Source organism: Chamaea fasciata, unplaced genomic scaffold (assembly GCF_029207755.1).
Source record: "Chamaea fasciata isolate MVZ Bird 193981 ecotype frontalis unplaced genomic scaffold, bChaFas1.0.hap1 SCAF_10, whole genome shotgun sequence".
NCBI lineage: Eukaryota > Metazoa > Chordata > Aves > Passeriformes > Sylviidae > Chamaea > Chamaea fasciata.
In genome coordinates this window covers 23,396,708-23,408,230 of record NW_027094095.1, presented here as the reverse complement: position 1 = coordinate 23,408,230, position 11,523 = coordinate 23,396,708, and the positions used below count along the sequence as shown (strand labels likewise).

General features: G+C 44.4%; 1 protein-coding gene across 1 annotated transcript; it reads left to right on the top strand.

Moving 5' to 3' along the window:
* The first annotated feature begins 3,792 nt into the window (after positions 1 to 3,792).
* PRDX1 (peroxiredoxin 1) lies at positions 3,793 to 10,905 on the top strand. The gene is made up of 6 exons (XM_066192731.1): positions 3,793 to 3,875; positions 6,667 to 6,783; positions 7,600 to 7,753; positions 8,020 to 8,142; positions 8,966 to 9,096; positions 10,526 to 10,905. Exons 2-6 carry the CDS (start codon positions 6,678 to 6,680, stop codon positions 10,609 to 10,611), a joined length of 600 nt encoding a protein of 199 aa, XP_066048828.1. The 5' UTR covers positions 3,793 to 3,875; positions 6,667 to 6,677; the 3' UTR covers positions 10,612 to 10,905.
* Positions 10,906 to 11,523: the final 618 nt, after the last annotated feature.

Sequence of the window (11,523 nt, the reverse complement as noted above, 5' to 3'; positions counted from 1 at the left end):
CCGTGCTCTCCCGGCCCGGTTCCCGTCGGGAAGCTCAGGCGGCCCAGCCCCGCCGCTCCCGCCGAGCGGTGAAGGGATAAAATGTGATCGGCTGCACCACACGGGGGGAAGCGACCAAAGACGACCCCGGCCCATAAATTCGACAAGAAGCTTTTGCATCTCCCCGACAGCTGTTTGTCGTGGCCTCTTGAAGCCGTTTCTACCTGTAGGAAGACGGAATATACCCAGTTTTATTTGCAGCCCTAAGTACAGGAATCCAGGGAAAGTGAAAGGCCGATTGCACTCGTGTTGCTTCAGCTTTTGCACTCCAAGGTGCACAAAGAAGAAGTGGCCCTTTCCGAGAAGGCTGGGGCTCCTGTCCTTGCAGATGGCCAGGAATTCATTTCCTTGTTTGCTCGGGACCGCAGTGAGATTAAAACAGGCTCATTCAGCTGAGCGCTTTCACTGCCGGGCAGGGACAGCCCTGCTTCTGGTAAGTCAAAGCCTTCCGCTGGAGCAGACTTTGGCCTGTAATCGAGAATCACCTGTGCAACCCCGCTTAAACACAACTAAAAACAGATAATCAGTTTTGACTTTTACTCCAGGCTTCCATCTTTACAAGCAATTTATAATCGCTCAGAACTTAGAGAAAGATTAGATCAGAAGTAAGACAACAGATATCTCTGGTGAGGCTTTGAAGAGCTTGTTACTTATTTCCAGAAAGATAAATCTGTTGCAGATTCTGTCTTTGCTGTTCTCACTTGAACTGCTCAGGAGGCTAAAAGGCACAAAGGTCAATTAATCTCTTGGGAATGCACGTCACCAGATTTTTCTGTTGCACAGCCTGTTTTGACAAAATAAAGGAAAGTGAAAAAAAGTGCAAGGACAAGACAACAACTATAAGTAACAGGAAGCAGGAAATGAAAGAATAAAGGGGCAGGAATCACTGCTGAGTTTGATTTATTTTTATGAAGACCCTGCCAATCACAAATCCATTTGAAAATCCACAGTCTTCAAGCAAAAGAAGATGCTTGAATTAAATAAATCTCACACGTGAAAACTTCCACAAACTTCAGCCTCCAGTAATGTACTAGGGACTAAAAAAGAAAAGGTAAGGAAGACTAAAACATTTTGTCATCAAAAGGCAATGGTTATCCAAACATACAGTAATAGCTTGCTAATTGGAAAAAAAAATATGCAGAGAAGAGGCAATGTAAGACATTTTACCTAGAAATGCAGTCTTCACTTGATTCAAACAGGGAAAGCTAATACACGCATTGTATATTTAGTGATAGGCAGTTGTTTTCATTAAAACGATTGTGCCCCAGTTGCTTGTGCATAAATGCCCCATGGAACTTGTCAGTTGTTGACTTGTCAGCTGACTTTCTGCACACATTAATTAAATTGTCCCCACTCGACTCTGACTGTGCCTCTGGTAGTACCATCTGTATGTAGGAGGTTTGGTATATTCAGGACTCAGTGGGCTTTTGGCACGTGCAGTGATGAATTCCACAGGGAATGTGTGGGGGTGTCTCAATGCGCTGGCTTTTGAGGCCATGCAGGGATTACCTCTGCTGTGTGCTCCAGGGCCATGCCCAGTGTTGCCAAATCCATTACTATTCCAACTAAGTTTATCTTACTCTGGAAATCTTTGATACTCTTGTACAAAACCATTCCCAAATGCATAGAAACCCAAATATGTGGTAATGTTCTGAAACAGGTCCAGTTTCTTTGCCTTTCTTTTTACACACAGCAGGGCTTTTATTTTTCACATCAGGGGCCCATTCCCAGCCAAGATACATGGGAGATACTGTGATCAAAATGATAGATGGAAAGCTAGCTTGGCTCCCAGTTTGGGTAGTTTCAATGCTCTGGCACTACGGGGCTTGTCAGCTCCTCTTTGTTGATAGATGAAGTACTTATTGTGTCCCTGTCTGTGTGGATGGGTGCAGAGAGGTCTGCACCGGGCTCTGATGCTCCATGCTAATCAGGTACAAGCTGAACCTGTCTGGCAGCTATTTTAGCAGAACATAACACCACAGTTACACTGCTGTGTGGAGAAGCAAAGTGAGGAGAGAACTCCATCCTTCCACCACCTGCAGGGGTAGGCATGCCCTTTCTTTCCATAGAAAACATAATTGTTTTAATCTAAATAGCATCTTACATCTAAAGACTGAGAAAGGCTACAGAAACCCAGGTGCTCACTGAAGAAGGAGTGGTCCCAACAATTTATTATTCCAAAATCTCTAAAACCTGATGTCTGGAAATACAAGCTCAGAAATTAATCAAAAGTAATGAAGCCATGGACATATGAATGGAAAGGCAATGCTTGTGGCACAAACCTGGAACAACCTGCAGACCTTACTGGGTATATTGTGCTTCTGAAAGTATGAGAAATGAGCATAACAAGCATAAAAGGAGTCATAAACCGTGAGAAGGTTATTATTGCTTTGTCCACTGATCAACATGGCAGAGTTGCAGTTGGACTGCATTGTTCTGGAGGTTTTGATTAGGACTGCCTGACCTTTCAGAGGTTAATCTGATCACAGGTTCATCGGCCTGAGGTGATGGGGAGGTACATAGATGTCTCAATATATGGACTACAGTCCTCATGACAACGCTGATGTTAAGAAAAGAGCAAACTTCTTCCTGTAAAAGATTAAGCATGCTATAGCAGTAGAAATAGATGTAGATAAATTAGTTGCATGAAAGTGAGTGCAGATTCTTTTTCCTGAGAACATATATGCATGTTATTTGCTTTAATTATTTAAATATTAATTTCATCTGGTCCCAAAATGAGTCATCTCTGTAGGAACCACTACGTGGGTATGATCACCCAGCAACTCTACACAGTGATCTTGATTATAAACGTTTAAAGTTTGTTAATCCTTTGTGGTTTTCTCCTTATTACAATTTATAATCAAGTTTTAACAGGTAGAAGAAACACAACTGTAAACTGCAAAACAGATGAGTAAAAATCAGTTGGTGAACACATTTATCATTTTCGACAGAAGCGAGCATTTTTGTCCTTGATATGGCTTAATGGCTTTTAGTATTCATTATTTAATAAAGCTTTCACATTTATATTCAGAATTTGGCCCTTAAAAAGTAGCACACTGCTTGTTCACTCTCGGATTCAAAGACAGTGCTTATGAGGGATCACTGAGGTTAAAGGTCCTTCAGAGCAGCTTCACTAGGGAATGATGCAAAACTCCCTGAAGTAACTGATAGGGTTCCAGGGTTTCCATCCTTCCACTGAAGCTCAGCGATTAGACTTTAAACTTAGTTTTCATCTTTCTTTTGCTGACTTGTATGACTTGAATCGGTGCTCCCATTGATGGAGAGGAATCAGTGAAAGCCTTGGGGACGAGTATCGGGGAGAGGAGGCAGTGGGTAGTGCAGAGCCAGAGAATGGAGATTTGACACCGCACCTCTGTAACACTGCGAAGACACATTGCTGTGTGCGTGAGAGGTTTCGTTTTATTTCTGTCAATGGCCAACACTTAATTCACATGAACGACATACCAGTCATCCCTTACTCTCTCCCTCAAAGTCCTGCGTACCCTCTGAGGACTTCAAATAATCACAGCTCGGTCAATTAAGGCACTGAAATTGCAATGTCTTCTTGCACGAAGCCCATCAATCGTTTCTAACCGCGGCATTGGATATTTCCACTGCACCTCCCGGGACTCTCTCCAGAGACTGGAGAGAGTTCCCCGGCGTCCCGACGTCCGCGGATCTGCCAAGTCATGCTGCCCTTGCAGGCGCCGCCGCCTCCCGTGCCCGCCGCGTCCGCTCGCGAGATCCGCGCTGCTATAAAGGCGGCGGCGCGGCGGGGCTGCCGCAGTTGGCGCTGCGTTCTGCTGCTGCGTGTGCGGACCCGGTCGGCGCTCCGAGTGAGTCTGCGGGGCCGCGGGGGTCGCTGTGGGCTTTGTATAGTGGTTGTGGGTTTTTCTGTGGGTTGTTTTGTTTATTTTATTTTTATGTGGGGCTTTTTTTATTTACTGTTCTGGGCGGGTTTTTTTGTTCGCTTTCCCTCCCCCCTCTGTGCAGATGCGCCCTTGAGCGAGGCGCGTAGGGCGAGCCCTTCCTTCCCGCGCGTCCCGCTCCCAAAGGGTCGCGCTGCTGCGGCTGCCGCCTGCACTCCGCGTTCAGTTTCCCCTGGTTTCAGTTTGGGCTTTTTTTTGGCGGGGAGAGCGGGCAGATAAGTCCTTCCAACGCTCCGGCCTTTATCAGCGCTGCGCGGGGAGGAGCCGCGGGGAGGGCCCGCGGGGGGAGCGCGCAGAGCGCCAGTGCCGGGAGCCGAGCGGCCCCTTCCCCCGGCAAGCGAGGCGGCATCTCGTTTCTAAGCTTTCAAAAAACCCAACCCGAGCGCTGGATGCGGCTCGGGGACATGCAGGGCTGGATTCCCCTGTCCCCGAGCGGTGTAGCGGCGGCCTGGGCGGTGGAAAGGCTCGGAGGTGGCCTCGGAGCCCCGTGGACACCCTCCACGCGTGCCGCGGTCCGTGCGCCGTGCCCGCGGTTCGGCTTCGCGCCCCGACCGCGGCTGCGGTGGCCTGACCGAATTTCTGTGACAGTCTGAAGGTGTGCAGAGTGGGAGGCTGATGGTGTGTTTTGAAACGGCATTTCGCTTTTGTTCAAGGCACCCTGAAGGTATGAAATCACTCTCTCAAGTGAGCAGGCCTGCCTTATTATAATTGCAGTTTGAAGATAATTGAGGCCGTCTGCGGCTAGGAGCAACAAAGATACTCTGGTCGGATTCGCGTGTATTTGATTTATGGTGCTCATTCTACTTTCCTCCCGAATGAAAGGAAGTAACAATGATTCTGTGGTCTGCTCCTCTGCGGGTTAGGAAATGCTGTGGCTAAAAATCCGAGCAGAACACGCGCTGACCCCGCACGGAAAAACACAAGGGTTGGCAGGTCACAGTGGGTGCTCTGAGGAAAGCACATGCAGTGTGAGGTAACCAAGGTCTCCTGCAGATATTAAAAGATTTTATTCTTACCAGAAAAAGGTACAATAACTTGTAGTTTAGAAAGGGGAAGTATCAAAGAGCAGTCAAACCTTGAATACCTAGTGAAATACTCCAGAGGATTGCTGATGGAACAAATATAGAAGGACTAGCATAGTACTGAGCAAAAGGATGACCTTGATCTTGGATAACGAAAAATAATGTAATTCAGTGATAAAAATGTGGGGTCGTGCACTCCAGGCCAAGCAGCTCTTGCTTATAAGAAAAAACTCGCTAGTTGGGGGCATCTCAAATAAATACTGTGCAGTGGCTGTTCCCCTGTTCCTCTTGCAGAATTGCACTTTTGAGAACCGCAGCTGCGTTTGTGGGTACGGGATTCTTGATGTCTTCCTGCCAGGCTGCTTCACTGCATCCTACAAATGATCTCTAGTCCTGGCCACCACATTCCCTCCCAGTCTGCTGCAGTTAAAGACTAAAAACCCTTGGATGAATGTGGGGATAAGGAGCTTTGTTGCACAGTTAGAAATGCTGAATGTGTGGGCACTTCTCAAAATGAAAACTGAGAGGTGGATCGTTACTGTTCAGGGTGTGGGAGAGAAACTTTCAAAAGCAAAACCATTGCTAAAAAGGCTAGGTGTGGGTTCAAAGCTAAATGTTTGACTTGTGGGCTAGTTCTCCATGAAGAAAGTGGCTGGCAAGGGGGAAGGAGCCAAGAAATGAGGTGCTCTCAACCTTTTTTAGAACGGACTTGGTGCCTTGCAGGCACAACTTGAACAATCCTTGGCTCTTGTTTTTCCTTAGCAACATGAGACTCAGCTAACCTTTGAGAGGTGTATTTTATCTCCATTGCAGCCAGTGCTGCAGTGTGTAGAGTGAAGTGAAATAACTTTTAAGAATATTTTGTGATCTGCAGAAATTAGGTTTATGGAGTTGCCTATATTATGCTTTGGAAGTCTAAAGTGTTATACTGCATTCCCAGACTGAGCAAAAATACTGCACAGGATGTATTACAGATGACAAGCTTTTGGGGTGGACAGCCAGAAGTAGTGTTCTCTTGTCCTTGTGTACCCTTGTATTCTTTTTCAGTAGACTTAAAGGGGAAACAACCTGGCTGTACTGATTTAGACTTGGTGAAATTGTAATTAACATAGAACGTGATTTCTGTGTGTACCACAAGTCTTTCTGGTTGCACATAAAAAAAAGGGTTGAATTGTTCAAAAGGTTAAAGTGTAGTTACACAGAGCCGTGTTCCCTGGGGATTAACAGAAATTATTTTCTTTCTGAATCAACAGGAAGATCAAGTTTGAGGTCTTAAGTTCCCTTGTAAAATTGAACAAGGTTTTTCTCATGGAAATTTCTGAAAAACAGACTTTCTTCTACTCCTCTACCATGTGGAATGGGATGGTTTTCTGAGTACTGCTAAAGCTCTAGGCTAGCCCTTTTCCCAGACTCTGCGCTGTTACTGGTTAGGTAACCATGACTGTATCTTTAGGAGGCCATGAGCCATGCATTTTGAAGTGCTAGCTGTCTCTGTAGTGGCTCAACTACCTCCAGGTGACAAAACTTATTTAACACTTAAACCTTGTTGCAAGACCAGTTGCTGATAAACTGTCTTTTGTGTTTAATCTAGATTGATAAGATGCTTTGAATAAATCCTTACTTCCAGGTGCAAATGTACTACCATCTAAACTCTATTGGTGTTAACTCCTGTCTAGGTTAAATCAAGATGTCTTCAGGAAAGGCTTTCATTGGAAAACCAGCTCCTGACTTTACTGCCACGGCTGTAATGCCAGATGGACAGTTCAAAGACATCAAACTCTCTGACTACAAAGGTAATTTCATGTGCTTCTCTAATTACACAGATAGTCTGGCCACAGGAAGGACGGGAGGGCATCTGAAGATACATCTTGGTTTGATTTTGAAATAATAGTGACCACTTGACAGTGGACTGAAGATCAGAACTTGTGCAGTGGTGACTGGAATATGCATAGAAGGCTGTCAGCAGTGTGACTGAATGTCCCAGCTGTGATAACTGTTACCAGTGAGCATAAAACTCCTCTGAACTGTTACCTTGCATCAGGCTCATTGCCCCGTATTGTACTGAAACTGGTGTAACATTTCCAGACTGTAGAACAGCAACATCTTTGTCAATGGAAAGTAAATTCTTCATCTAACCAAGTCCCCTTCTCTAGAGTGCTAGCAATATGTTTGCTTTGCCTAAAAAAGCTTCACTAAAAACAAAGGGAAAGCCTGAAGTAATCAAGTACTCGTGTTGATGGCTTTAGAAATACATTTCTAATGATGCTGCAGGCTGCATGAGGATGATGAGTAGGTATAGACTATTCACCTACTCAGTTAAAATGTCTCCTTGGCTGGTAGCCTTTCAGATCTGTGGCACTTCTCTGTTAGAGGTTAGCTATGGGGTCTTCTGTTGTAGCATATCCAGAGCTGTACTTGGGGCAGGCCTATGGGAGTAGAGCCAGGAGACAAGCATTCCCTGTTAAATTTGTCAGTCTGGGTTTGGGGACTTCAGTTGGGTAGGGTCTTAAGGTTATTGTTCAGGGTTTTTTTTCTGTGTTTTGGTAAGGTTTGTTTGTTTGCTTTTTCTTAGAAAACTAACAGATTAACTGCTTGTACTGCTTTTCTAGGAAAATATGTTGTGTTCTTCTTCTACCCCCTGGACTTCACTTTTGTCTGTCCAACTGAAATCATTGCCTACAGTGACAGAGCTGATGAATTCAAGAAAATCAACTGTGAAGTAATTGGAGCTTCTGTTGACTCTCACTTCTGTCACCTTGCCTGGTAAGAATCAGCCTTTTCACCCAAGAGACAATTCTGCCTGGCCTCAGTTCTTGCAGGAACTGAGTCCTGAGTGTATTCAAAGGCACTTGATAAGTTCTGGTGGTTCCAGGTGCTTCTGAACAGACCTGAGCATACTGGGCATCAGTTCTTCTGTTGCCACATGGCAGATTGAGTATGATATTGCAGAAAAGATAAGCTTCTTTTGTACCTTGAGCCCTCATTCTGAACTGCCCGTATTTTTAACATGTAAACTTTTCCCCTTTTAGGATCAACACTCCTAAGAAACAGGGGGGGTTGGGCACTATGAAAATCCCCCTGGTTTCTGACACAAAACGTGCCATTGCCAGAGAGTATGGAGTGCTGAAGGAGGATGAAGGTATTGCATACAGGTAATGTGCCAGAGATAAATGGTCTGATAAAGTTATGGTGCAATGCATGGATGTGTTAGATGAACACAGAGCTTGTGTACACTTGAACACCTGCAGCCACTAAAGCTATTGGCTGTTCTGGGTGTGAACTCCTGCAGGCTGTCAGACACTCCTGCAAGGGGAGATGCTCCCTGGTTCTCTGTGGTGCCCAGGCTTCCTGTGCTTTTAAGTTAAATTCTGCTTCCCTTTGACTGCCTGCTGCTCGGTGCAGGAGTCTCATGCAAGTGAGCTGCAAACATTGGTAGTGCAAGATCTACAAGTCACGAAAGTGATTACAGGTATTTAGTCTAGTGATCAAAGTGCAGATTAGTTAAACCCCAGGTCTTTAGTCTGCTGTTCACAAAAGTTGCCAAGGGAGCTGAACTTCTGCTAACTCTTAACCTGATGTTGGAGGACTGATGAGCTATTGCATATTGTCTTTTTGAGAACAGTGTATTGAGGATTTTTTAATGTGAGAATGTCTCTCCTTGAATTTGTTTTTATCTTGGGTTTCTCTTTTTTTTTTTTTCCCTACTACTATCTCCGTTAAATAGGAAGCACTTCTCTCCTGTGTCAGTACTTTGACTTGCCTCCTGTCCCTCCTGGTTCCTGTTGGGCTTTCAGCTGCTGCTGTTCCATTGCTGTGCATGCACCAAAGGTGTTTGTTTCTAGGAAGAGATCACAGTAAATGGCACAAATGATGGCATAATCAAATAGTGAACCTGAGCTTTTGAAACTCGCATCAGTCTAATCAGCGTTTCAAGAGCTGTGCTTAACTTCAGGGCTGGTTTTTGTTTGTCTTTAGGGGTCTGTTCATAATTGATGACAAGGGGATCTTGAGGCAGATTACAATCAATGATCTTCCTGTTGGCCGTTCTGTTGATGAAACCCTAAGACTTGTCCAGGCCTTCCAGTTTACAGATAAACATGGAGAAGGTAAGAGTGCTTTTCAATTTAATGTTTTCTGTAGAGAACAGTATTAACTAGGCAGGTTAAATCGAGGGTTACTGAAAGGTACTAAGTACATGTATCAGTCTGTGCACAGCAGGTAGCTGTCACTGTTGAAATGTAGCTGATTCTGTAAATCTGCTTGTTGAAGGACACCATAATGCTTTATCTTATTCCAATTATTTGTCCATTGAGTACTTGCTCACGTTGAGATTTCACTTAAATCAATTTGGTGATGGATGTTTTGTCCACCACATAGAAGTTGTTTCATTCAATTAGATACAGAAAATAATTGACACAGAATTCTAACAGAAGCCTGTTGGACTGCATAAACTACTTAAATTCACAAAAGTCTGCTGATCTTTCTGTCAATATATAGTGAGGGTAAAAACGGATGAGAGTCTCTGTCCCCATAGTTCAGGAGGAATAAAGTGTTTGATACTGGCAGCTTTTCTACAGGAGTGAAAGAAAAAAAAGGCACTGCAGATAAAAAGTTCAAACCAAATTATGGAAACTCAAAATTGCTATGCAGGTGTTAGTAGTCTTCAGTTGTCAGTAACTAATGACATGTGTTGCTGCTGGTCATACTTAATGTGCTTCAGAAGTGGTAAATCAGTGGCAGGTTTTATTAAAATAAGCTGTTCTCATGACTGGCATATAAATATGTCATGTTCCCAAACGTTTGATGATGGAGTGGTCACATGTCATGCAGATGAAGCCTTACTGTGCCTTTGAGCAGTCAAAACCTGGCAAAAGGTTTTCCTTTGGAACTTTAGTCACATCTAAATCAGGACAGACCATATTAAGGTGTATAGGAATGCTCAGAAACTGAGCATACTGTGGCTAAAATTGCCAGTCCTGAGCGGAGCAAGCATCCAGCATTCCATGGCAGTAAAGAAAGAACACTGTTCAAAAAGTGCTGCTCAAGGATCTGCTGGAAGTTTGAGACCATGCAACCTCTGCATCATGGTGGCTTTTTGATAGCCATGTAGGGAAACCAGTGACAGTTGAACGCTTTTTCCCCTGCCCCATTCAACTGGAGAGCTGGACCAGGGTGGATTAAAGATAAAGGGAATACAGACTTGGCTGGATCCAAGGAGATAAGTGTAGTGTGGTGTTAGAGCCTTTCTGACCTGGGCTGCTGGAGTTGCAGCAGCTTCCCAGAAGCTTTTGAGTGGGGCTGGGAGAGGTGCTTGTGTAAAGGACCCACTGTTGTCTGGGCAGACACCTGGTTCCTTGGGTGCTACTGCCCTGTAAACAAATAGAAACAAGCAAAACAGAGCATAATGTGACACTGAGTGCCTGCCTGTATATTGCCAAGATCTGTCGTGTTCTGAGTTGCTACTTTGTTTTAATGTTGTGTAAAACATGTTCTGCAGGAGCAGCTGGTAAGACTTAAACATTCTTATCATTTCAGTGTGCCCAGCTGGCTGGAAGCCCGGGAGTGACACAATCAAGCCTGATGTTCAGAAAAGCAAAGAGTATTTCGCCAAGCAGAAATAAACATTCAGCCTGAGTGGAAACTAGTATGCCTTACATAAAGAGCAAGTATCAGTTACTGAACTTTGATTAAGTCACTGCATCTGAGTCAAGGGTTCATGTAATAGTCATAAACAGTAACTTTTTTACTTGAAGGAAAGTTTATCCTGTTGACAGTACCTTCATAGCAAATCCTAACGATCAGTATCTGTACATCAAGCCCTGTTGACCTTAGTGACAATGCTGTGTCTGTGGTTAGCCATGTGTTACATAGAGCAGTGGTATCCTTTTGTAACTCTATTAAACTTGTGAAAAGAGCACACTGTCTACTGTTCTTGTATGTAGTCATCAGGAGACCTGGGAGCAGTGCAGGGTGCATTTCTGAAAGCTTTCTGTAGACATCTTGAGTCCTAAAGGCCTTTTCCTATGGCTCCATTAGAGTGGAGAGAAAAAGACTTGGTTTTCATCTTGAAGTAATAAAGTACTGCTCACACTCTTCATGACTTGGCTGCTAGAGGGAGGATCAGGCTGTTGGGCTTAAGCTCTGAACACTAAGCTTGGAGCATGTGTGTGACAAAGGTGGGGCATCTCCTCATGCACCATGCCAACTTAGTTGTTCTGGCACCTACTTTAGTCAAAACTGACTGTTCATGTCATTCCTGGGAATCCAACATCGAGTTTGAATGCTGTCTCTATGGGAGTGGAATACTGGGCTTTCTGGAAAGCAAACTTCCTTGGATATACAACATGCATCCACAGTCTTTCCCACTACATGTCACAGGGGTCATAGATAATATACCAGTTATCCATTAGCTTGTAATCATATGATTTAGATCAAAAGGGTGGCATTATAGTATCTGGTACTCAGGTGTGCTCAGCCTTGTCTTTAATCTTTGTATTTCAAGTGATTATGTAAAACTCAGAGCACATGACTGG

Bases quoted from the DNA above. Each gene is read 5' to 3' on its own strand.
- PRDX1 (XM_066192731.1), top strand. From the start codon at position 6,678: ATGTCTTCAGGAAAGGCTTTCATTGGAAAACCAGCTCCTGACTTTACT. The intron at 6,784-7,599 runs GTAATTTCATGT...CTGCTTTTCTAG, and splicing joins CAAACTCTCTGACTACAAAG to GAAAATATGTTGTGTTCTTC. The intron at 9,097-10,525 runs GTAAGAGTGCTT...TTATCATTTCAG, and splicing joins TACAGATAAACATGGAGAAG to TGTGCCCAGCTGGCTGGAAG.